Source organism: Bos grunniens, chromosome 11, assembly GCF_055505025.1.
Source record: "Bos grunniens cultivar Pamir isolate PY7600 chromosome 11, Bosgru_T2T1.0, whole genome shotgun sequence".
NCBI lineage: Eukaryota > Metazoa > Chordata > Mammalia > Artiodactyla > Bovidae > Bos > Bos grunniens.
This window is the reverse complement of record NC_141175.1, coordinates 1,283,087-1,309,369: the sequence shown is the minus strand read 5'-3', so window position 1 is coordinate 1,309,369 and position 26,283 is coordinate 1,283,087. Positions and strand designations below refer to the sequence as shown.

The 26,283-nt window shown below is 52.2% G+C and overlaps 1 protein-coding gene across 30 annotated transcripts in view; it reads right to left on the bottom strand.

The window, feature by feature from the left end:
• PNPLA7 (patatin like domain 7, lysophospholipase) overlaps positions 1-26,283 on the bottom strand; it is a 79,029-nt gene that overhangs the window by 13,744 nt on the left and 39,002 nt on the right. For 16 of the 30 annotated variants that reach the window (XR_015136014.1, XM_086323950.1, XM_086323951.1 and 13 more), the window contains 9 exons: positions 17,956-18,033; positions 16,113-16,318; positions 14,991-15,122; positions 14,083-14,206; positions 13,463-13,576; positions 12,284-12,353; positions 9,230-9,379; positions 1,628-1,691; positions 1,356-1,524 (listed from right to left, as the gene is read on the bottom strand). Coding sequence is in view for 24 of the 30 variants with exons in the window: in XM_086323950.1 (XP_086180076.1) it covers positions 1,356-1,524; positions 1,628-1,691; positions 9,230-9,379; positions 12,284-12,353; positions 13,463-13,576; positions 14,083-14,206; positions 14,991-15,122; positions 16,113-16,318; positions 17,956-18,033 (1,107 nt within the window). In the remaining 6 variants the exon portion in view is untranslated. Of the gene's footprint in view, positions 1-1,355; positions 1,525-1,627; positions 1,770-9,229; positions 9,380-12,283; positions 12,354-13,462; positions 13,577-14,082; positions 14,207-14,990; positions 15,123-15,609; positions 15,754-16,112; positions 16,319-17,955; positions 18,034-26,283 lie in introns of those variants that run through there. The other 14 variants (XM_086323948.1, XM_086323949.1, XM_086323958.1 and 11 more) reach the window with 7 other exon arrangements.

Sequence of the window (26,283 nt, the reverse complement as noted above, 5' to 3'; positions counted from 1 at the left end):
TAGGCAATGTATTAAAAAGCAGAGAGATCACTTTGCCAACAAAGGTCCGTCTAGTCAAAGTTATGGTTTTTCCAGTAGTCACATACAGATGTGAGAGCTGGAGCATAAAGAAGGCTGGGTGCTGAATAATTGATGCTGTCACATTGTGGTGCTGGAGAAGACTCTCGAGAGTCCTTTGAACTGCAAGGAGATCAAACTAATCAATCATAGAGGAAATCAACCCTAAATATTCATTGGAAAGACTGTTGCTGATGTTGAAGCTCCAATACTTTGGCCATCTGATGGGAAGAGCCAACTCACTGGAAAAGACTCTGATGCTGGGAAAGAAAACAGCAAAAGGAGGAGGTGGTAGATGGTGAGATAGTTAGATAGCATCACCAACTCAATGGACATGAATTTGAGCAAACTCCAGTAGACACTGAAGGACACGGAAGCCTGGCATGCTGCAGTCCACAGGGTTGCAAAGGGTCTGACTCAATTTAGTGATTGAACAAAAAACTTAGTGACTGAACAATAAAGCAACAAAGATGGAATAAAGTAGAACACTATCTACATAAAAAACAGAGACACACACACAGTAAAACGAGGCTCTGGCTTCACAAGACACCACCTGCGGTGGGCTACCGGCTACCGCACGGTATCTGTCTCAGCTCAGTTCAGTCGCTCAGTCGTGTCCGACTCTTTGTGACCCCGTGAACTGCAGCACTCCAGGCTTCCCTGTCCATCAGCAATTCCCGGAGCTCACTCAAACTCATGTCCATTGGTCGGTGATCCCATCCAGCCATCTCATCCTGTCCTTTCCTTCTCCTCCCGCCTTCAATCTTTCCCAGCATCAGGGTCTTTTCCAATGAGTCAGTTCTTCACATCAGGTGGCCAAAGTACTGGAGTTTCAGCTTCAGCATCAGTCCTTCCAATGAATAGTCAGGACTGATTTCCTTTAGGATAGACTGGTTGGATCTCCTTGAAGTCCACTCTCAAGAGTCTTCTCCAACACCACAGTTCAAAGGCAACAATTCTTTGGTACTCAGATTTCTTTATAGTCCAACTCTCACATCTATAAGTGATACTGGAAAAACCATAGGTATCTGCCTGCTCCTGCCAGAACAACGCCAGAGGTAAACACAGCAAAATGTTTTCAAAATGTGGAGAGCAAATGTCTGGGTGTTTGCTTTTACTATTCATCCCTTCCTGAGTCCTTGAAATACTTCATTCAAAGGAAAAAAGACAAACCGGGTCTGAGAAAAAAGGGCCACGCTAGCCAGGACCTGCCCAGCCTTCTGCCGAGAGACCACGCCCACTACTCGGCCCCACCTGCCGAAGCCCCGCCCACTGCCGCACTTCCGCAGCCAGCTCACCTCGCCAACCGTGGGCTCCTGCTCGCCCAGGCCCACGATGAGGATGCAGTCTGCCTGCCGGATGCAGCACTGGGTCCAGGGCGTGAGTGTGCTGTCCGCCTGGTAGAGCACGATCCGGTGGATGTCCTCCTGCTGCCCCAGCCAGCTGGACAGCCGGTACTCGTGGATACTGGAAGGCACAGACACCCTGGTGTATTTCATGGCTGGGCAGGGGCCCCCTGAGAGCAGGAAGCCGGACTTGGCCAGGCTGTTCCCACGTGGAGGCCTCATACCTGTCCAGAGCAGCAGAGCCAAGGCGCTGTTTTATGCTGTCACTGGTCAGCAGCAGGGCAGGGCCTAAAAACAACCACCAGATGCAGAAAACTGCCACAGCCCACCTCGGAGGAGACGTGAGGCCCTTCCTTCTCCTGGAATCTGCTTGTCGGGAAAGCAGAAACCTCTCACAGCTCTCGAGAAAGTGCCTGTGGCCCTGAAGGAGACCCTCCGGGCAGGTGAGCCTGCGGTGTGCCAAGGGAAGGGCTGCGCCAGGCACAGGGACGGGCGGCCTCTCTGAACCTCAGTCTCCTCCTCTGTACACACTGGGCTTGAATTTCTGCAGCTCTGAAACTGTGTGTGTGCTGGGGGCAGGGGAAGCACAAGCTTGTAAAATGCAAGATTAGACAACTTCCGCAACCCAAGTCAGTGGCTGGCTGGATCCCAGCAGATGCGGTCTACCAGGATGGAGACGCACGCTTTCACACGCTGTCTCTGAGGCCAGCTTGTTCTTCCATCCACAGGGTGGCTCAGATGGTAAATAACCCACCTGCAATGTAGGAGGCCTGGGTTCAATCCCTGGGTTGGGCGGATCCCCCGGAGAAGGGAAAGGCTACGCACTCCAGTATTCTGGCCTGGAGAATTCCATGGACTGAGTCCACGGAGTTGCAAAGAGTTGGACACAACTGAGTGACTTTCACTTTCCTTTGGGCCTCCCTGATAGCTCAGCTGGTAAAGAATCTGCATGCAATGAAGGACACCCCAGTTCGATTCCTGGGTCAGGAAGATCTGTTGGAGAAGGGAGCTGCTGTTCGAACGACACATCTGCTCAACCAGGAGGGCTGCCAGGGGTGGGGACAAAAGCTGAGACAGTGGCCCTCAGGGTCAGGAAGGCTGCTGGACTACCCTGAGGATGAAGAAGTCCTGCTGCAGCAAGAGAAGCCCAGGCTCCCCCTGCACTGGCATCTGAACTTCCCTGAGGGCTCACGATTAGAAGGGGAGAGACAGGAAATCACTGCCTGTGTTTAACTGGAGGTGTCTGCTTTCTTGACAGCACACAGAATAAGAGCGTGTTCCACACAGTGGAGTGCTCACCTAAAGCCAGACATCCTGGAGCAGGAATTCAAGTGGGCCTTAGGAAGCATCACTACAAACAAAGCTAGTAGAGGTGATGGAATTCCAGCTGAGCTATTTCAAGTCCTAAAAGGTGATGCTGTGAAAGTGTTGCACTCAATATGCCAGTAAATTTGGAAAACTCAGTAGTGGCCGCAGGACTGGAAAGGGTCAGTTTTCATTTCAATCCCAAAGAAACGTAATGCCAAAGACTGCTTAAACTACCGCACAATTGCATTCATCTCACAACACACTAGCAAAGCAATGCTCAAAATTCTCCAAGCCAGTACATGAACTGAGAACTTCCAGATGTTTAAGCTGGATTTAGAAAAGGGAGAGGAACCAGAGATCAAATTGCCATCATCCGTTGGAATGTAGAAAAAGCAAGAGAATTCCAGAAAAACATCTACTTCTGCTCTATTGACTATGCCAAAGCCTTTGACTGTGTGGATCACAACAAACTGTGGAACATTCTGAAAGAGATGGGAATAGCAGACCACCTTACCTGCCTCCTGAGAAATCTGCATGCAGGTCAAGAAGCAACAGTTAGAACTGGACATGGAACGATGGACTGGTTACAAATTGGGGAAGGAGTACATCAAGGCTGTATATTGTCTCTTGCTTATTTAACTCACATGCAAAGTACATCATGAGAAACACTGGGCTGGATGAAACACAAGCTGGACTCAAGATTGTTGGGAGAAATATCAATAACCTCAGATATGCAGATGACACCACCCTTATGGCAGAAAACAAGGAAGAACTAAAGAGCCTCTTGATGAAAGTGAAAGAGGAGAATGAAAAAGCTGGCTTAAAAGTCAATATTCAAAAAACTAAGATCATGGCATCCGGTTCCATCACTTCATGGCCAACAGATGGCGAAATAGTGGAATCAGTGACAGATTTTATTTTCTTGGGCTCCAAATCACTGGAGATGGTAACCGCTGCCATGAAATTAAAAGACACTTGCTCCTTGGAAGAAAAGTTACGACCATAAAAAGCAGAGACATCACTTTTCTGACAAAGATTCGTCTAGTCAAAGCTATGGTTTTTCCAGTAGTCATGTATGGATCTGAGAATTGGACCATAAAGAAAGCTGAGTGCTAAAGAATTGATGCTTTTTAACTGTGGTGCTAGAGAAAACTCTTGAGTCCCTTGGACAGCAAGGAGATGCAACCAGTCAATCCTAAAGGAAATCAGTCCTGACTATTCATTGGCGGGACTGATGCTGAAGCTGAAGCTCCAATACTTTGGCCACCTGATACGAAGAACTGACTCACTGGAAAAGACCCTGATGCTGGGAAAGATTGAAGGCGGGAGGAGAAGGGAATGACAGAGGATGAGATATCTGGATGGCATCACCAACTTGATGGACATGAGTTTGAGCAAGCTCTGGGAGTTGGTGATGGACAGGGAGGCCTGGCATGCTGTAGTCCACAGGGTCGCAGAGAGTCGGACATGAATGAGTGACTGAATTGAACCACAGGGTGGTGCCTGTGAGGTGGCCGCTGGTCTGACCTGCAGGGGAGCAGCTCTGACTCAAAGGCAGAAGCCTGTGGAAGTGGGGGAGCAACTCCTCTGGGGGTCGGGACAGAGGGCGCTGGTCCCACTAAGGCCGCACTCCTGCCTTGGGGGTCGGGCACCCACAAGGGCCTGACAGAGAGGGACCCCTCTCGGGGCTGGAGGGGCTCTCAGCCTGCAAGGGCGGGCACTCCTGGGCACTGCAGTGACTAGTTCCGTTCACCTCTTGGAAGTCTAGGACGAGACGGGACAGGCAGGCCATGTCTGCTGCGGGAACACTGAGAAGCCCTGCCTGAGGCCCTGGAGACGGTGGCTGCTCTCTCTGACCCTCGGTGCACATCTGCTCTAGGCCTCTGCCTGGACTCGAGGGTCCTGAGGAGGCCCTTGGGAAAGTGTGGAGCCCCTAGGAGTGCCCTGGGCTCTCAAGGCGCTGGCTACAGTCCTGGCCAGTTAGGAATGTGGTGACTAGCCTGTCCCTGGGAGGGGTCTGCCTAAGGCCCAGCCATGGACAGGGCCAGGGTAGTGCATGGATACAGGGTGACTCCCAGTTACTCTGAGTCGGCTCTGTGGGGGCTGCTCAGGCCTGGAGAGTCACTGTCAGCCTGGCTGTTACACAGCCTCTCCTCCAAACTGTGGAAGCCAGAGGAAGTGGCTGAAACCCTGAAGCTGGAAGACAAGGCCATCGGCCTAGATCCTCTCTCTACAAACACCCTTCACAGATGTGATCACCTTTCAGCAAAGGAACCCTCAGGGCAGGGTCCATTGGTTCTGAGTGAGGGCTCTGGGTCAGCTGAGGAGCCTACAGAAAAATGCATCCTGACTCTATTTATTTCATAATCAAAATCATCCCCAATGGATTGTAAACTTGACAGGTAATACAATAATGTTTTTAAAAGAACCTCTTCATGACTTGGGGATAGGATGAAATTTCTTCAATAAAATGCAAAATTCAGTAACAATATAGGGAAAAAATGATAAATAAATTGGTCCATATTAGAATTAACAACTTGCATTTGTCAAAGTCAGTGAACTAGATGCATGCTGTCATGTCCAGCTCTTTGCAACCCCATGGACTACAGCCCACCAGTCCATGGGATTCTCCAGGCAAGAATACTGGAGTGGGTTGCCATTTCCTTCTCCAGTATCTTCCTGACCTGGGTGAAATCTGTGTCTCTTGTGTCTCCTGCACTGCAGGTGGATTCTTTACCACTGGTGCCACCTAGGAAGCATTTGTCGAAAGACATCATTAAAAGAATAAAAAAGCAAGCCACAGAGGGAAAGATATCTGCATTTTCATCCAAAAAAAAGCAACTGCATCCAGACTGCCCATTGACAAGGAAAAGATAACAGCCCCACAAAACAGTGGGCAACTTGACAGGCACTCAGAAGAAGGGATCCCAGTGGCCGCGAGACAGACTTTTCAGCTACTGGGAAATGCAGATCCAAGCTAGATGGGACACTGCCTCACAGTCACAAGTGCCCAGCAGCCCAGCACACCACACACTCTCCCTTTCCCCCAGAAGAGGCTGGATGCTGGGCCACAAGTCTTCGGTTGCTGTTGTTCAGTCGCTAAGTTGGGTCCAGTTCTTTGCAGCTCCATGGATTGCAGCATGTCAGGCAGGCTTCCCCATCTTTCACTATCTCCTGGAGTTAACCCATCTCATCCTCTGTTGCCCCCTTCTCTTCCCGCCTTCAATCTTTCCCAGCATCAGGGTCTTTTCTGGTGAGTTGGCTCTTCCCATCAGGTGGCCAAATTATTAGAGCTTCAACATCAGTCCTTCCAATGAATATTCAGGGTTCATATCCTTTAGGTTTGACTAGTTTGATCTCCTTGCAGTCCAAGGGACTCTCAAGGGTCTTCTCCAGCATCACAATTTGAAAGCATCAATTCCTGGGCGTTCAGCCTTCGTTATGGTCCAACTCTCACATCCATACATGACTACTGGAAAAACCATAGCTCTGACTAGACGAATCTTTGTCAGAAAAGTGATGTCTCTGCTTTTTAACATGCTGTCTATGTTTGTCATAACTTTTCTTCCAAGGAGCAAGTGTCTTTCAATTTCATGGCTGCAGTCACCATCTGCAGTGATTTTGGAGCCCAGGAAATTAAAGTCTGTCACTGTTTCCACTTTTTCCCCATGTATTTGCCATGAAGTGATGGAATCAGATGCCAAGATCTTAGTTTTTTGAATACTGACTTTTAAGCCAGCGTTTTCACTGTCCTCTTTCACCCTCATCAAGAGGCTCTTTAGTTTCTCTTCACTTTCTGCCATTAGAGTTGTGTCATCTGCATATCTGAGTTTGTTGATATTTCTCCTGGCAATCTTGATTTCAGCTTGTGGTTCATCCAGCCTGGCATTTAGCATGATGTACTCTGCATATAAGTTAAATAAGCAGGGTAAGAATACACAGCCTTGACGCACTCCTTCCCAATTTTGAACCAGTCAGTTGTTCCACATCCAGTTCTTCTAACTGTTGCTTCTTGATCTGCATACAAGTTCCTCAGGAGGCAGGTAAAGACTGGACTTACATAAAGTATCTTTTCTGATCACAATGGTATGAAAATGGAAAATTCACAAATATATGGAAATTAAATGTTTAAACAACCAATGAGTCAAAGAAATCACAAAGAAACGAGGAAATACTTGAAGCAAATGAAAACAAAAGCACAACATTCCAGAATGTACAAGGACACAGCGAGAGCCCTTCGAGGAGGGACGCTGATGGCTATGAATGCCTCCTCTGAGGAAGAAGAGAGATCTCTGACCAACAGCTGGCTTTGTACCTTAAGTAACAGAAGAATCTCACACTAAACACAGAGCCAGAGCCGCGCTGGGGCTGTGCTCCCGGGCACAGGCTTCCTCCAGCTGCGGCGGGCGGGGCCATTCTCCGGCTGTGGGGCCCGGGCTTCCCTCGTTGTGCAGCGTGGGCCCCACAGGATGCAGGCTGGAGAGCTGCAGCACTGAGGCCCGAGCTTGGGCTCAGTAGCTGTGGCGCATGGACTGAGCTGCCTTGCGGCACGTACAGTCTTCCCAGACCAGGGAGGAACCTGTCACCCCTGCACTGGCAGGCCAATTCTTAACTACTGAACCACCAGGGAAAATCCTCTAACAAACGTTAAAAGAAAAATTAATACCAGTCCTCCTCAAAGTCTTCCAAAATACTGACTCTGAGGGAACACTTCCTGACTCATTCCATGGGGCTAGCAACAGTACCCCCTTACCAGAGTCACGGTGGGACCAGGACACCACAAGAAACTACAGACAGGCAACCCTGACAGTGCGAAACCCTCCATGAGAGAGGAGCTGACCAAACCCAGGGGCAGTAAAAGGCCTACATACCCCACCAAGTGGGAGCTACTCCTGGAGTGCAAGAATGACTCAATTCATGAATGAGAGAGGAGCTGACCAAACCCAGGGGCAGTAAAAGGCCTACACACCCCACCAAGTGGGAGCTACTCCTGGAGTGCAAGAATGACTCAATTCGTGAATGAGAGAGGAGCTGACCAAACCCAGGGGCAGTAAAAGGCCTACACACCCCACCAAGTGGGAGCTACTCCTGGAGTGCAAGAATGACTCAATTCGTGAGTATCAATCAGTGTGATAAATCACATCAACAGAACAAAGGGGGGAAATATGATCATCTCAATTGCTGCAGAAAAAGAAAGCACTGACAAAATTTAACATCTTTTTATGATATAAACCCTCAACAAAATATGAATAGAAAGAAACCTTCCTAAGTTAGAGGCCATCCGTGAGAGACTGACAGCTAACACCCTACTCAAAGACAAAAGACTGAAAGCTTTTCCCCAAGACCAGGAATGAGGCAGGAGGCTGCTTCGTCCTCACATCGCTTGGACGTCACTGCCACCCAGCGCCACCGACAGTCCAGTACCGTCCCTGTCGTGACCCCCGTTTCTCGCAGAAACAGAAATTCACACGGACACACATGCAGTCGCATGAGTGCACCGCACGGACACCGATTTCCTGGTCTGGATGCTGTGCTGTGGTTACATAACCAGGGGTGGGGGCTGGCATATGGCTCTCTCTTTACTATTTTTATAACTTGCTATGAATCTATAATTATTTCAAAATACAAGTCATTTTTTCAAAGGGAACAAGCCACTATTATGAGTCCGTACGTCTGCACTGTACAACTGCAGGTCTCTTGGTGCGCCCTGGACAGGCTGACCAACCTCACTGAAAACAAGTGGAGGCTTCCAGATCCAGAACGTTTGTTATGAAACAGAGACCAAGACTAATGGAAATTAATGCTTTCTGTGATTTAAATTTTCACTTGGAGAATAACTTTTAAATATTGAATATTTATAATAGTAGCTCAATTTTGTAAATCATTTTTGTTTGGCATCTATTCAATGCCTTCTATTACCCCTTGAAGCCAGTAAAATAGCCCTGTCTCAGAAAATTGACTTGTTGTCTATTACTATGATCACTTACAATTATATAAAACCATATGAGTAAAGTGTTAAGAATATGGAATGCTTTATGATTTGGAGAATTCCTAAGAATTCTCCAGAATTTCAGTTTCTTGTTCTTGAGCCCCAAACTTCCCAGCTGTCAGGATCTTGGCAGCAAGACCTAAGCTGACGGACCCTCACTGAGGGTGTTCCCACGTGGTCAGCCAGCTCCCTGGCCACTGCAGCATGCTCTCCAAGTGGTGGGGCAGCTGGAGGCGCCCACCCCAAGACGGCTTCTGCAGGGGGCGCAGGGGCTCTGTGGGGTCAGCTGGGAGGAGTGCAGTGTGACTCACACCAGCCCCTGTGGCGTCGGGTCCCCATCAAGACTGTCCGGAGGCTCCGTCGCACTGTGGTGGTCCCTCCCCAGCACCGCACCCCCACCCCCACCCCCACCCAGGGTTACCAGCCTTGCGGGCAACGCTGAGCGCTCTTTCAGGAGAACCTGGAAGGACTGAGAGGCAGGGGGAGGAGGGGGCCCAGGGGACCTCAGGTGGCCTTGGGCAGGGCTTACCAATAGCGCTGAGGGCGTGCTTGAGCTCCAGGGTGAAGGCGGTGAGGGGCACGTCCTCCGACACTGGCATGACGGCCACTGTGGAGAGGTTGCTGGCGGCGTTCCCCGAGTCCCACTTGCTGCCCACAGTATGGAACCCAAACTGGTGACCTGCAGAGCACAGGGGTGTGTGCTAGCCTGAGGAGCCGGCTGCCGCCAGGACAGGCTCAGTGTCCCTGAGTGTTTCCAGGTGATTGCGTGGCCCCAGCAGCCTGGCTGGGGGAACGGGCACCCGGTCTGCCCTGGTCTCCACAACTAGATTCCCAGCCTTCCTGCTGAAAGCGAAACGCACCGCGGCGCCCTTGCGTCTCATACACAGCAGGACCGGCCCCACTGAAGGGGACACGGGCATAGACTCAGAGAAGACCGTGGGGCCCAGAGAAAATGCAAAGAGATGAAGGGCCAGCCGGGGAGGACCCGTCCTCTGACCGCGCCTCCTCCAGAGACGGGGAACAGCCTGAGTCTTAGATAATGACACCTTTCTTCTGTCTCATCTGCATAGGTTTCCAGACCCAGGGGTGAGGCGCAGAACCACCCGCCGGAGGTCAGGGCTGGGTCCTCAGGACCACAGGCTCCCCATTCTCTAGTTGTGAGGCCAGGATGCCCCACGGCAGCAGCAATGGATCTGCAGGCACTTATGTCCACGAGGTCATTACCCTCCACCAGCGCGTCCCTAGCTGAAGCTTACTTCCAATCACAAAGTTCCTTCTTGGTGGGTGGAATCTCCTCCTTTCATGGAGGTGGCTGAGGGGGCAGCCTCACCCTTCCTGCTGGCCACATCCCAGCCAGGCTCCAGTCTTCTGGGGCCCGGACACGCTGAGGGCTCTCTTCCCAGCTTCCCTGGCTGGCCGCTGTCATAGCCCAGCTCCCACACAGACCTCACAAAGACCTCACAGGTGCAGGCCCTGGCCATGCAGGAAGGCCCAGTTCTGTCCATTTCTGACTGCTGCTCTTGTCCCTATGGAGGAGGGTGGGTTCCCCCACAAGGCATGACCCAGAAGTCAGTGTGGGGGCTCAGGAGGCAGAGACAGGGCTCCCAAGAGCTAATGTGGGACAGGGAAAGAGGAGGGAGGGCTGTGATCCCACTGCTAGCTGCACGCAAGGCAGCAGAGGGCCCGTCCCTGGCTTTCCTGAAGCTTCTCTGTGAGGAGTCCCTTCCTCTCTCTCTTTCCCAGTGACCTGTGACATCAGAACCCTCCATCTACGGTAGGCCCAGAGGGGGAATTTATTGCCAGCTCCTGATAGCTTTCGTTTAGCTTTTAGGAAAAGCTATGAGATGCTCTGGTTCTGGCCAAGGAGATGGAGCTGGCACATCCCACCTACCCGCAGCCACCAGCTACAAGAAGCCCCTGGACACAGCTCTTAGGAGGCCCAGAGGGGCGCAGAGAGGAGGGCAAACTGGCCAGGGGCCTCAGCGCACGGGAAGACCATTCCACTTGCAGCAGAGCGGCAGTGTCACACCCTGACCCAGCTACCGCCACGTAAGCCCTTCCTTCCCCTCCCCAGTGCTGCTGCCTCCTAGGAGACTTTCCAGGGCCCCCTGCCCTAAGCAAGCCCTGCCTGGGCTCTAGACACAGAGAGTGGAGCCCCAGCTCTCCAACCAGCACTAGCAAGCGGAAGCAGCAGCCTGTCCAGAGAGGGGGATGTGGAGAACAGAGCCCCCTAAACCCTGGGCGAAGTGCTGGGCTCACCCCCAAGGAGCCCCTGTGGGAGACTGGCCAGAAGCACAAGCAGAGGCTCTGAGAACAGAAGGCGGTGGTGCACCCGCCAGCCTTCACACTGGCTCGGGGGAGCACCCAAGTGCAGCAGACCAGTGCAGTGAGGCAGAGGCCTCGAGAACTAGGTTAGCACTCAGACGCAGCCGGGAAGAGGGCCAGGACGTGCTCTGAATACCAGCACACTGAGCCTGCAAAAGTAAGAGATGTAAATGGGAACCAGATCATCATAAATCCCGAAATATGGGACACAGTCCAAAACGACCAGGCGCACCAAAGGCCAGGAGGCCTCAACTGGGACAGGAGAAGACAGAAACGACACCAGGGCACAGACGCTGCAAGCCCTTGACAAGGTATCAAAGCGGCCGTTCACAGCCAGCCAGAAGCAGCCATCACAGGAAGGTACCAAAACAGGGGTCCACAGCCGGCCAGAAGCAGCCATCACGGGTAGTCTTGAAGCAAATGTAGAAATAAAATAACTAAAACAAAAACCTCTCTGGGTGGGGTTAGGAGCCGAGTCAAGAAGACAGAGGAAAGAGCCAAAGACCTTGAAGACAGATCAAAAGAAGCTACTTGATCTGAGCATCAGAGCAGAAAAACGGTTAAAAGACAAGCGATGTCCCAGACTTTGGGGATGATAATAAGAGGTCTAACACCTGCGTCTGTGAGTTTCCACAAGAGAAGAAAGAATACAGGGCCAAGAGAGTATTTGAAGAAATAAAGCTGAGACCTTCCCAAACGTGGTAAAAACATACATACGGACATATATGTAAAATAAACCCGCAGATTCAAGAAGATGAGAAAACCCCAAACAAGATAAACTCAAAGGAATTCATGCCCAAACATTCCAGAATCAAATTTCTAAACACTGAAGATGACGGGAAATCTTGAACACAGTCAGAAACAATGCACGCCTACTTCAGAGCAATTCGAAGTCCGGATTTCTCATTAGACACAATGGAGGCCAGAGGGAAGTGGCCAATGTTTCAAGTGCTGAAATGAAAGGGCTGTTAAGACAGAATGGTACATCCAGCAACATGTAGCCTTCAGAAAAAAGGCAAAGACATCCTTCGATATAGGAAAACTCAGAGAATTTAAGAACCATTATTAAAGCAACTCTTTACACAGAAAGGAGAGGACACCAGGAGGAAGCCTGGAACACCAGGATGAGGGAATAGTTTCAAACACCGGGTCTGACAGCTGAAAACAAAACTAACGCTGTGTGAAGGGGAGTTTCAAAGTAAGCAGGGGCTCCAGGCGGGGTGGGTGGGGCTCCCAGGTGCCAGGCCTGGGCACACACCTGCCGCAGCTCCCTGCTGGAGGCTGCCCAGGATCTTCTCGCCCAAGAGGCGAATCAGTCGAGTCACAACCTGGGGGCAGAGAAAGAACAGAGACCTCAACCACACACTGTAAACCATAAAGCCAAGCACCTTAGATCCATGGTTTCAAAACTGCCTCGGCTATACACTGCTCCGGGCAGTGGATGGTAACACGGCCGCTGTCTGGTCACAGACGGGTGGGCAGGCACGTGGCCTGCGATCTTGCCCTGGCTGAGGGCCCCTGTCTTCCCCAGGCAGGAAACGGACAAATGGGGAAGCCACAACCCCCAAAGGCAGACCACAAGGGACGTCCCCAGAGCCAAGGGTCATTGTGGGCTGCTGAGTGCCAGCTCTGGCCAGACATGGGCTGGTACTACATGACATCCACGAAGAACTACCTTTTAAATATAATAATGCTAGTTTGGTTATATTAATTCTAATTTTTTTGAGTTGCAGACTCAAGTAAATAAAGTTGAAATGTCAAAGTATGTATAATTTACTTCTAAGCGCTTTTGCATGAGGATAAAGTCGGTTGAAAGTTTTTTAATTGCTACAGTTTGCAAGATGGCAGAGAAGGAAACAGGAAACCTGCTTTTGTGGCTCTTGCATGCTGTACAGAATCAGTTTTGAAAAGAGAAGCCGTTGTCAGCTTACTCCAATCACACATATTTATTGCATTAATAGTTGACCTGCTATAACTATGGTACTAAAAGAAATGATCCATTTTCTGTTACTTTTATCAAGTTTTGGTATTAAAGTCACATTAACTTCATAAATAACCTGCGGGCTGCTTCACTTGTTCACACACGGGCTCACAGGGACGGATCAGGCCTAAGCCTTCAGAGGGGCCACTCCTGTGACTCTCCAGTAGCAGCCCTGCCTCTTCCTCCAAAGTGCTAAAGTGCAGGCTCTCCATTTCCCTGTCTGCACTCTCAAGACTCAGAAGCAGGGAAGTGACATCAGAAAACCAGAAGCAGGGCAGGCTGCCCTCATTCTGCCTCCCGGCTGACTGCCAGGCACTGCAGTCCTGCCCTGAAGCCGGCGGGGACTGCTGTCTGGGGAAGCGGGGGCCGGCCCTCCTCCTGCAGCCTGCCTGATGGCAGCAGTCTTGGTCTTGACCCGGTTCTGGCATTCTGACTTCACAATTTCACAGCTCTCACCTGTGGGTACTGGCGCTTGATGGAGTTCAGGGCTCCTTCGGGAAGCTTGGCCAGCTCTGAGTCCCGAATAGCATGCACTGTGGTTGCCCTGGCCTGGTGGGTGAGTGTCTCCACCTGGGGACGGGAACTGGTGCTATGGCCACAGGCTGACCCCAGGGCCCGGAGGCAGGCCTGAGAGCAGGGTCCCAGGGCCCCTCCAGAGCAGGAGGAAACGGGGCTCACCCAGCACCCTGTGCTGAGGAAGGAAGCATCAGCGAGAGCTGTGGGCCTGCCACCAGCAGCCCAGATAGGCCAGGGCCTCATCCTCCCCACCGAGGGCCTCGGGGTCTCGGAGGAACCACCGTCCCAAAGGTGGCTGCCGAACCCACCCTAGGCCTGCTCTCCTGGGAGGCGGCCTGTGGGAAGCAACTCCTGGGATATTCTACTGCCTGTGCCTCTGCCCAGGTGGGCACCCAAGGTGGGAAGAGAAAAGGTGTGAGGGGATGGGCGTAGGGGGAGGAGCAAGAAAGGGAGTGGGCGGGGAGGGGCGGGGCGGGAAAGGCAAGGGAGAGGGGAGAGGAGGGGTGGGGTGGGGAGGATGGGCGCCATGGGGAGGGGAGGGGAGGGCGTGGCGGCCCTACCACGCCCACGAGGTCTCCTCGGCCGTACTCGCCCGCCAGGCGCTTCTTGCCGTCGTCCTTCTGGATCACAGCGCGCAGGCGGCCGCTGAGCACGATGTAGGTGCAGTCGGACTTGTCCCCCTGCCTGCGGGACAGAGGCTGTGGGGGTGGGTGGGGCACCTGGCTGGAAGCCCTTGGCTACCAGAGTCAGCGAAACAGAAAAAGGAATCTATTCTTCTCACTACATGTTTTTGTTTTAGAAAATCGTTATTTTCTATTAAAAAACATGTATACTAACATATAAAGGGTTTATTGTGATTTTTAAATAAACGGTCAATAATGATCTTAGTTTTCATTTTTAAAACCATGAAAACTGGTAGCTCTAAGCCGGGTCTGAGTTGACTCATTGGAAAAGACCCTGATGCTGGGAGGGATTGGGGGCAGGAGGAGAAGGGGACGACAGAGGATGAGATGGCTGGATGGCATCACTGACTCGATGGACGTGAGTCTCAGTGAACTCCGGGAGTTGGTGATGGACAGGGAGGCCTGGCATGCTGCGATTCATGGGGTCGCAAAGAGTCGGACACGACTGAGCGACTGAACTGAACTGAAGCTGGGTCTGACCCAGCGAGCGTGGACGCCTGAATTCAGCCGCTAGGACACGGGCCTGAGGCCGCCCATCTGAGCCCGCACCTGGCACACGAACAGCTTCCTGGACGCGGCCTCCACGCGGCTCCGCTGGGCCCCGTGGAGACCGTGCAGGTGAGGAGGCAGCGCGCCTGAGGGCAGTGTGCGCATGGAAGCTAGGAGGCCGCTGTGAGGCCTCTGCTTGTGCCACCCCTGAGGCAGAGCAAAGCGGCCCTCCTCTGTGCCCGCGGCCAAAAGGCGGGCCTTGCCCAGACGTGGTGCGGCCGGAAGGCGGGCCTCACCTGTATATGGCGCGGCCGGCCTCCACCTCCATCCAGTCCAGGGCGAAGTCGATCTGCCGCACGAAGGAGGACACCCGCCTCACCACGGTGTGCGCCACGCTCAGGACCACGGCCGGCTGCCTCCGCATGATGCTGCAGGGCATCCTGGAGTCATTCCCTGCCCCAGCTCCCTGGCCGGTCCCGCCAGCCTCCACCCCTTCACTCCAGGCAGCAGGTGCCCCCCGTCCCCACTTATCACAATGCCCACTGAGCCAAGGGTGAGACCAGAGCACAGACTCTGGTCAGCTACCTGTTCCCCGGCCCCCTGGGTATGCCCAGTGGCCAGCGACCCTGGGAGGGCTGTCGGAGCCCCTCCACAGTAGTCATCACCACCCACAGTGTCCTGGGAGCACATGCCATGTGTAAGGGCCCAGTGCTCGCAGTGGGTCAAACCCCAGCCCCCCAGGATGTGCCAGAAGACTAGAGCAGTGGGGGTGCACGGGAGGGTGTGGCTGAGGGGTCAGTGGCAGAGACTGTGGAGGCTTGGCACCCGGAAAGCCACTGGGTCCAGCAGAAGCGTCAGCTGCTGTCCCCTGATGCCACTGTGAACCAGGCTGGGGCTGTGGAGCCAAGCAGGTACCTGCTATGGTGTGGAGGCCTCTGGAGGGCAGCACCAGGGGAGTGCTCAGCTCCTGGCTGCACTGGGCCACAGAGAATGCGGGGCCTGGGGGGCTCGGGACTCCACCAAGCAATGGGCAGATGAAGTCACCAGTCTCTGAGACGACTAAGGCGGGAGCAGGGGCAGGTCAGGGAAACGTAAAGTTCTGCTTCAGGTGACATGTGGGAGCCCCTGAGGACCCCAGGGGATGTCAGGACAGCAGCTGACACAAGCCTCACCTCCAGAGGGAAGGGACTAGTGCACAGGGTCCCTTGGGACGTCAGCCAAGGCACCGCCGTGAGCGCACACACGCGGACGCTCACACGGACACATGCAGACACACAAGTACACGCACACGCATGCACATGGCACAGATACAATCACAAGCAGGCCCCGGGCCCACCTGGAGGCACGCACACGCACTGCAGACAAGCGCAGGCGGCCATGAGGGAGCCGCGCAGAGTGGTGGCCAGCAGGGCACTCACTCGTAGAAGTGCGCCTTGGAGATGGACAGGAAGCTGCAGTCCCGGTTGGCCCTGACGGTGAAGATGAGGGGCTCGCCCGTGAGCACTGCCAGCTGGCCCACCATCTCACCGGGCCGTGCCGTGAACAGGAACGTGTCCTCCTCGCTGTCAATCTTCTGCTGGTACACATGCAGCAGCCCCGAGACCACGAAGAGGATGCTCGTGTCCTGCCGAAACACAGGCACGGGCGGAGCTGGCAGCGCCCCCGAGCCCGGGCCAGCAGTGGGCAGGCCGCCACGCTGCCTTCACTGCACGGCTCCGGCAACCGGCCCCAGGCCCAGACTCGCTGGGAATGTTGGTCACTTATCACCAGCCATAGGGCACGAGCCCGCTCTGCGCCTCGGGTCCACGGCAGCCGCCCACCCCGGAGGCACCTACACATCGAGTTGCTCCCCACAAACATGCCAGCAGCTCAGCACTGCGCAAGGCGGAGACACGAGCTCGACCCTGAAAGCGGCTAAAGCCTGCGGTACAACACCCCCCCTCCCCCGCCCGGCACACAGCACATATTCTCAGGGCCCAGCGTTCGCAGATGTGCCTGTGAAACCAGTCTGAAGCAACCCCTGTTAGGACCCTTCCTCATGTGCTCACCCCACCCCGTGGGACCCCTCTCCCTGGTCTGAGCAGAAAGGGGTGTGTCAGAAATGGAAAAAATGCAAAGCAGCTGTGCCAGGCCCCGCAGGGCTCTAGGGGCTGGGGGCAGGCGGAGGCGGCCCCTGCTCCAGCATGGCCTCTTGAGGGTACTGGGTGCTGTGGAAGACCCAGGACAGGCTTTCCCACAGGGCCCGATGGCCGGGGGCCAGCCAGCAGCCCGCCTCCCTCAGGAAAAGGACAGGCCTTTCCCCTGTCTTGTCCCCAGAGAACAAGAGAAAGGACAGAGGGGAGGGGAAGAGGCCCGGGAGGGTCCCCACCAGGCTGGCTCTCCGTGCCCCCCACCCAGCCCCCCAGGGCTGCTAGGTGGTCTGCCTCCTCAGCACTGGCCCCAGTGGCCGTGCTCTGGGGAACCGCACAGAAAGGGGACCCAGGTCAGCCTGCTCGCTCAACAAGGAAGGCCTCCTCAGCACTGCTGCTCGCCCGGCAGATGAAGGACTCCTGCCCCCAGCTGGCACAGGGCTGGGGGGCGGCCTCACCACAGGAGGCCGAAGAGACAGCCTCTGCCGCCTGGCAAAGCAGGGTTCTAGGGAGCAGGAACTACATGCATTTGTGCTCACTCAGTCATGTCTGACACTTCGCAGCCCCATGGACTGTAGCCCACCAAGCTCCTCTGTCCATAGGGTTTCCCAGGCAAGAATACTGGAATGGTTGCCACTTCCTGCTCTAGGGGATCTTTCCGACCCAGGGACTGAACCCAGGTCTCTTGCATCTGCTGCATTGGCAGGCAGATTCTTTGCTACTAGCCTCAGCTGGGAAGTCCCACGTTCATTTATGAGAAACAAAATTATTTTTCATCTATATCAGGTTTGAGGACTGAGCAAACACAGTGCTCCTCCTGCACCTGACTTCCTGAGTGAGACTGGCAACAGCAACGCGGATGTGCAGATGGACACGCCCATGCTGGGCTGGACAAAGCCACCCCAGGAAGAGGGCGGGCTCACTGACCGTCAATAGGCCTGCAGACGGCTGCACAGGCCTGAGGGCAAGAGCCCGTCCGCTCTGAGTGCCAGCGGACCGCACTCCGTGTGGCCACTGGGTCCAGAGGGCCACGCGGAGGCTGCCTGCTCTGAGCTCCGCCCAGTGCCAGTGCTGGGGTCCAGGAGGTCTGGGGTCCGGGTGGGCCACTCTCACAGACTCCGCCTTCCCTCACCTGGTCTCCCTGCCTCAACACCACCGTGCCCCCTGGGACGTGGAGAAGCGCCACCCGGCCATCTAACAGCGAAGGGTCCTAGAAACAGAAACACAGGGTCAGGACAGGGAGCAGAGAGAGACACGCTCATGTGGAGGCTGCACACGGCCCCCAGGCGGACGCACGGCCACAGGGTGTCGCCAGCCCTCGGAGGACCACCCGTGGAGACAGGCGTGGAGGGTGCCATCGGCGACAAGCTGGTACTGTTGGCGCAGGACAGACGGACATCAGTGCGACAGCTGCAAATAGACATGCGCGCCACCACTGCGTGCAGCCACGAGATGGGCGGCCGGCTGGCTGTGAGGCGCAGGCCTGGCGGGCAAGCGTCCTGGTCGGGCGCCCTGTCCCAACCAGCTGCGCTAGGAGCCCTTCACAGCATACTCAGGAGCACACCCAGGGTCTTGTGAGGAGAGAAATCCGCCAAGTGAGCACCAAGGGTGTGGAAACGCCAGCTGTGCTCACAGCTCACGGTGACAGTAGAACAGAAACATTGAGGAAACGCACTAGTTGCCTCTGGAGAGGCGTGCGTGCGTGCAAAGCCACTGCAGCTGTGTCCGCTCTTTGCAACCCTGTGGACCACAGCCCGCCAGGCTCCTCTGCCCATGGAGTCTCCAGGAAGAGTACTGGAGTGGGCTGCCGTGCCGTCCTCCGGGGCGTTCCCGACCTGCGACTGAACCTGCGCCTCCCGTGCCCCCTGAAGCGCAGGCGGGCTCTTTACCACTAGCGCTGCCTGGGGAGAGGACACCTACGGTACCCAAATCACCAGTGCCAGCCCTGCAGAGCCAAGGTGGCAGGAGTCTAAGCCCGGGCTTTGGGGCTGCCAGCCGACACCCACAGAGGAAGATGGACGCCACTGCCTCCTGACCAAGAGCGAGACCTGCGCCCGGTGCCCCCACCACGGGGGGCGGGGGCCAGCCCAGCTGCCAGACATGAGGACGATGCAGTCTCTGGATAAAGGACGACAGGGGCTTTAGAGAAGAGGCCGGAGAGCCCACCAGCCCCCACCACTCAGCACCTTCAGGAGCAACCTGGACAGGAAAAGACTGAAGGACTGTTGTTGCCTTTGGGGGGACAGGAGCCTGCGTTGTGTTTAAGCAGCCTGCGTCTTTTCGGGAGGAATACTGAAGCGGTTGCTAAAACGGGACGCTGGGCGCTGCGCAGGACGCCGTGGGGGCAGACGGGCTGCATGAGCTCATCGGCTCTGCAGGACAGCGGGGCCCACCCTCCTCTCCTCTGCCCGTCTTGTACGGTCTCATAATACAAGTTGGTTGCTTTTTGTCTTTCAAGAGAGACTGAAGAGATAGAGCGCCACCCACAGCGCGTGGACTCACTCAGACCCTGACTCGCAGGCGGGAACGGGTGGCCCTGACTCGCAGCCGGGAACAGGAAGCTGCAGACAACACGGAGACTCGCCGCCTCTGCGCCAGCAAGGAGGGAGCCGGGAAGACTCCACTAGTCCTAATAAGGGACGCTGAAAACCCTGAAAGGTCAACAGCTCTCAGACCCACGAGAGACGTGCTCGCCTCCCCCCGTGGAGAGGTGGGGTGCAGTAACGAACCCCACAGAGGGAAACCTCCATGGGCCCCAAGTGTGGAGGCTCAAGGAACAAGTCTGAGAGATGAAAACTCCAGGGACAGGTCACAGGCCCTCAGCCTTGTGAGGTTCTCCTCCAGGCGCTCTACCAGGTTCCGCAGAAACAGCAGAGAAAAATCGCCTCGGGCCTCCAGGAGGGGAGAGGAAAGGAACCTCTGTGAACTGGTCAACAAGGCCTGCCCTCAGGGGAAACTAGTTGACCAGAGCCCCACATGCTAGAGTCCATCTGAGCCTAACTGCCAGTGGTGGGGGCAGAGAACGCCAGCTCCAGCCTCTCCCACCGTCCTGTCTCCTTGAGAGGTCAGGGGTGAGACCAGGGAAGGTCACAGTCCAGAAGCACAGACACACTAAAGACGGAGACCTCTCGGCCCACACGCCTCACCACCTCATCACCAAAGAACTGGTGCAGCATGTCTTCCATCAAGAAAAAATTACATGGCATACTAAAAGGCAAAAAAAAAAAAAATAATGTGAAGAGACAGAACAAGCACCAGGGTCAGACATGGCAAGGATGTTGGAATTATCCGACTGGAATTTAAAATAATTATGGTTAATATGCTAAGACTCTTGAGAGTCCCTTGGACTGCAAGGAGATCCAACCAGTCCATTCTGAAGGAGATCAGCCCTGGGTGTTCTTTGGAGGGAATGATGCTAAAGCTGAAACTCCAGTACTTTGGCTACCTCAAGCAAAGAGTTGACGCCATGGAAAAGACCCTGATGCTGGGAGGGATTGGGGGCAAGAGGAGAAGGGGACGACAGAGGATGAGATGGCTGGATGGCATCACTGACTCGATGGACGTGAGTCTGAGTGAACTCTGGGAGCTGGTGATGGACAGGGAGGCCTGGCGTGCTGCAATTCATGGGGTTGCAAAGAGTTGGACACGACTGAGCGACTGAACTGAACTGAACTGAATATGCTAAGGCTCTCAAGGGAAAGGAGACAGCATGTAAAAACAGATGGGCACTGTAAACAGAGAGATGAAAACTCTAAAGAAGAACAAAAGGAAATGCTGGAGGCCAAAACCACTTAATAGAAACAAAGAGCGCTTCTGATGAGCTTATCAGCAGCCTTGACACAGCTGAGGGAAGAAGCTGAGCTCGAAGATACATCAACAGAAAGCTCCAAACAGAAAAGGAAACAGGAAAACGACTGATAAAAACGAGAGCAGAAGTGCGAGGCCAGGGAGCAACTATAAAGGTACAACGTGCATAATGGGAATCCAGAAGGAAAAGAAAGGGACAGAAGCAATGCCTGAAGCAATAATGAATGAGGTTAGTGTCAGGCCAGGGCACAGATCCAGGAAGCTCAGAGGACACCGACCAGGATAAATGTCAAAAAACGACACTGGGCATCCCATACGCAAACTACAGAAAACCAAAGATGAAGACAGCCCTGGAGGAAGCCAGAGGTAGCACTTGATTTGCAGAGGAACAAAGATAAGACTTACTTCAGACTTCTCGGAAACCATGCAGGCAGGGGGAGAGCAGCAGAGTGTTTGAGAGAAAAACCCATCAACGTAGAAGTCTATGCCCTGTGAAGCTATTCTTCAGAAGTGAAGGAAAAACAGGTGCTCTCAGAGGAACAGAGACTGAGGGAACATGCCACCTGTAGACCTAGATATGTTGGAAGAAGCTCCTTAGAGAGAAGCTAATGCTGTAGGTCAGAGCCTTAGATCTACATAATACAGAAGGGAGAACGCTGGGAGAGGAAAAGTGAAGATAAAATAAAAACTTGAATTGTTCTTAATCTCACAGGGAAGTTTGTTTAAAATAACACTAGCAACAATGCTTTAGATTATGTGGCTTATATGAGCGTGAAATGAAGGCCATCAGTGATACGTACAGGGATGGGAGGGAGAGCGGGACTATTTTGTTATTATAGGCACTCACACTACCCACAAAGCAGACAGTGTTTAAAAGGGAAACTCTCTTTCTGGCTGCACACTGAATACCTCTGACACCACATCCTCCTCCAACTCCTCAGGCGCGACGTGTCCCAGACTCAGTTCTGACACTAACTACCTGGCTTTGTCACCAGACCCACAGGTCAAGGGCTCAGTCCCGCAAGACTGCCCCTTCTTCAGACACCAACTGCAAGAAGAGGGTCCTCAGGCTGCCCACGCTTCTGTCCAACCTGGCAACACATCAGGAGTTCCCACAACTGTAATTGGCCAGAATGGCTCACATAACTCAGGAAAACACTGATGTTTACTAGTTCATTATACAGTTGACCCTTGAACAACATGGCTTTGAAAGCATAGGTCCACTTAAATGTGGATTTTTCTCAATAAATACATATAATACTACATGATCTGTGGTTGGTTGAATACTGTGGACACAGAGAAAGTGAAAGTCGCTTTTCTGGCATTCCCATTATGCATGTTGTACCTTTAATAGTTGCCCCATGGCCCTTACATGTTCTTATATGCAACTCCATTGCATGTTCTTAGCTAAGATCCCACATGCCTCACAGTCAAAAAACCAAAACATAAAACAAGAAATATTGTAACAAATTCAATACTTTAAAAAATGGTCCACATCCAAAAAAAAAAAAACTTTAAGAAAAACTAAATATTTCAAATCCTAAAAAATGATGCTGTCAAAGTGGGGCACTCAATATGCCAGCAAATTTGGAAAACTCAGCAGTAGCCACAGGACTGGAAAAGGTCAGTTTTCATTCCAATCCCAAAGAAAGGCAAGGCCAAAGAATGCTCAAACTACCGCACAATTGCACTCATCTCACACGCTAGTAAAGTAATGCTCAAAATTTTCCAAGCCAGGCTTCAGCAATATGTGAACCGTGAACTTCCAGATGTTCAAGCTGGTTTTAGAAAAGGCAGAGGAACCAGAGGTCAAATTGCCAACATCTGCTGGATCATCGAAAATGCAAGAGAGTTCCAGAAAAACATCTATTTCTGCTTTATTGACTATGGCAAAGCCTTTGACACAAAGCCAAAGCTTTTGTGTGGGTCACAACAAATTGTGGAACATTCTTAAAGAGATGGGAATACCAGACCACTTGACCTGCCTCTTAAGAAATCTGTATACAGGTCAGGAAGCAACAGTTAGAACTGGACATGGAACAACAGACTGGTTCCAAATAGGAAAAGGGGTACGTCAAGGCTGTGTATTGTCACCCTGCTTATTTAATTTATATGCAGAGTACATCATGAGAAATGCTGGGCTGGAGGAAGCACAAGCTGGAATCAAGACTGCTGGGAGAAATATCAATAACCTCAGATATGCAGATGACACCACCCTTATGGCAGAAAGTGAAGAAGAACTAAAGAGCCTCTTGTTGAAAGTGAAAGAGGAGAGTGAAAAAGTTGGCTTAGAACTCAATATTCAGAAAACTAAGATCATGGCATCTGGTCCCATCACTTCATGGCAAATTGATGGGGAAACAGTAGCAGACTTTATTTTTTGAGGCTCTAAAATCACTGCAGATGGTGATTGCAGCCATGAAATTAAAAGACACTTGCTCCTTGGAAGAAAAGCTATGACCAACCTGGACAGCATATTAAAAAGCAAAGACACTACTTTGTCAACAAAGGTCCGTCTAGTCAAAGCTATAGTTTTTCCAGTAGTCATGTATGGATGTGAGAGTTTGACTATAAAGAAAGCTGAGCACCAAAGAACTGATGTCTTTGAACTGTGGTGTTGGAGAAGACTCTTGAGAGTCCCTTGGACTGCAAGGAGATCCAACCAGTCCATGCTAATGGAAATCAGTCCTGAGTGTTCATTGGAAGGACTGATGTTGAAGCTGAAACTCCAATACTTTGGCCACCTGATGCAAAGAGCTGACTCACTGGAAAAGGCCCTAATGCTGGGAAAGATTGAGGGCAGGAGGAGAAGGGGATGACAGAGGATGGGATGGTTGGATGGCATCACCAACTCAATGGACATGAGTTTGAGTGAACTCCAGGTGTTGGTGATGGACAGGGAGGCCTGTCGTGTTGCAGTCGATGGGGCTACAAAGAGTCGGACACGACTGAGCGACTGAACTGGACTGAAATGGATGGGGGACAGTTATCTGGTGGACCAGTGGCTAAGACTCTGCTCCCAGTGCAGGGGGCTCGGCTCCATCCCCTGGTAAGGGGACTAGATCCCACAGGCCGCAACCACAGACGCCAAGAGCCACAACAAAGATCGATGGCCTTGCCACAACCAAGACCTGACACAGCCAAACACGTAAACAGATTCAAAACAGAAAAAGCAGATGGGCAGGGAAAGCCCATCATACCAACACTGGTCAAAGGAAAGCAGGAGGAGCCAAAGGAACCTCAGACAGGAACATTCAGACTTCAGAAAAGGAATATTCTGGGGGATAAAGAAGGGTATGATACGCATATAATGATAAAGGAGGCAATTCTCCAAGAAGACATAATAATCCAATGTTGTTGTTGTTGTTCAGTCACTCAGTCATGTCCAACTCTTTCTGACCCCATGGACTGCAGCACGCCAGGCTTCCCTGTCCTTCACTCTCTCCCAGATTTTGCTCAAACTCATGTCCATTGAGTCAGTGATGCCATCCAACCATCCCATCCTCTGTTGTCCCCTTCTCCTCCTGCCTTCAGTCTTTCTCAGCATAAGGGTCTTTTCTAATGAGTCAGCTCTTCACATCAGGTGGCCCAAGTATTGGAGCTTCAGCTTCAGCATCAATCCTTCCAATGAATATTCAGGACTTATTTCCTTTAGGATTGACTGGTTTGATCTCCTTGCAGTCCACGGGACTCTCAAGTCTCCTCTAACACCACAGTTCAAAAGCATCAATCCTTCAGCACTCAGTCTTCTTTATGGTCCACCTCTCACATCCATACATGACCACTGGAAAAACCATAGCTTTGACTACGTGGATGTCTGTTGACAAAGTAATGTCTCTGCTTTTTAATATGCTGTCTAGGTTTGTCACAGGTTTTCTTCCAAGGAGCAGGCATCTTATAATTTCATGGCAGCAGTCACCATCTGCAGTGATTTTGGAGCCCAAGAAAACAAAGTCTGCCACTCTCTCCATTGTGTAACAATCCAACGCATAATGCATGAATGCTTAATCACAGACCATCAAAGCACACGAGACGAAAACTGACAGAACTGTGAGGAAAGGCAGCTGGATCCACTACACAGCTGGGAACGTCAACACCCTTCTCTCAGAGACAGACAGACCCAGCAGACAGAGAATCTGTAAGAGTGTAGTTGAACTCAGTAATATAAGCTTCCGCCTCAGGAAACTAAAGAAAGAAAAGCAAATTAAATCCAAAGTAAGTAGGAAAAAAGAAATAATAAAAATGAGAGCAGAAATCAATGAAACTGCAAACAGGAAATCAATAGAGAAAGATCAGCAGAACTGAAAGCTAGTTCTTTGAAAAGATCAATAAAATTGATAAGCCTCAAACTTCTAGTGACTAAGCCTCTGCACTTGCAATACAGGCAGTGTGGGTTTGACCCCTGGCTGGGGAATTAAGATCCCACATGCCAAGTGGTGTGACCAAAAAAAATGGACAAACCTCTGTCTCAGCTAACCAAGAAAAAAAGAGATTGGTAACAAATTATTAACATCATAACCAAAAGAGGTGCCATCACTACAGATGCCATGGAAATTAAAAGGATAGTCAAGGAGTACTATAGCGGCTCTATGCCCACAAAGTTGACCGCCTAGATTAAGTCAGCCAATTCTCTGAAGACACAATCTGCCAAAATTCACACAAGAAGAGAGACCACCTGAATAGGCCTATATTTATTAGGGAATTAAGTCAACAATTAATAACCCTCAAAACCAGAAAGCACCAGGCCCAGAAGGACCACTGGCAGCTTCTACCAAACATTCAAGGGAGAAAGTGTACCAGTTCTCTGCAAACTCTGTCAGAAAACAGCAGCAGAAGGGATACCACTTAACTTACTCTATGAGGCCAGCATTTTCCTCACACAAACACCAGACAAAGACATTCCAAGAAAAGAAAACCACAGATCAATATCTCTCGTGAACACAGATTCAAAAAATCCTCAGCAAAGCATTTAGCACATTGAATCTAACGACATACCGAAAGGATTATACACAACAAGAAAGCAGGATTTATCCCAGGTGTACAAGGCCGGTCCAACGTCCACACCAACAGGCTAAAGGAGGAGAGTCGCACGATCCGACCAATAAACGCAGGAGAAGCATCTGACAGAACGGTGGCAGCAGGCGTGAAGAACGCCCCGCCGGTGCAGGAGACGAGAGACACTCGGGTGCAACCTCTGCATCAGGAAGAGCCCCTGGAGGAGAGCACGGCAACCCACTCCAGCATTCTTGCCTGGAGAACCCCCCGGACAGAGGAGCCTGGCAGGTTACAGTCCACAGGGTCGCACACGGCCAGACATGACTGAAGCGACTGAGCAAGCACACACGCAATGTGCATTCATGACAAGTAAACTATAACGGAGGAGAATTTCCTCAACCTGATAAAGAATATCTACCAAAAAAACTACAGCTAACATCATACTCACTGGTGAGAAAAGCAAAGCCTTCCCACTAAAATCAGGTATAAGGCAAGGATGTCCTCTCTCATCTTTCCTTTTCAACATTATACAACATTTCTTGTAACACAAGAAAAGGAAATAAAAGGCATAAGGACTGGTAAGGAAGACATAAAACTGTTTTTGCTCATGGATAACGTGATTGTCTACAGGAAAAAATTTTAAGAAGAATCAACAACA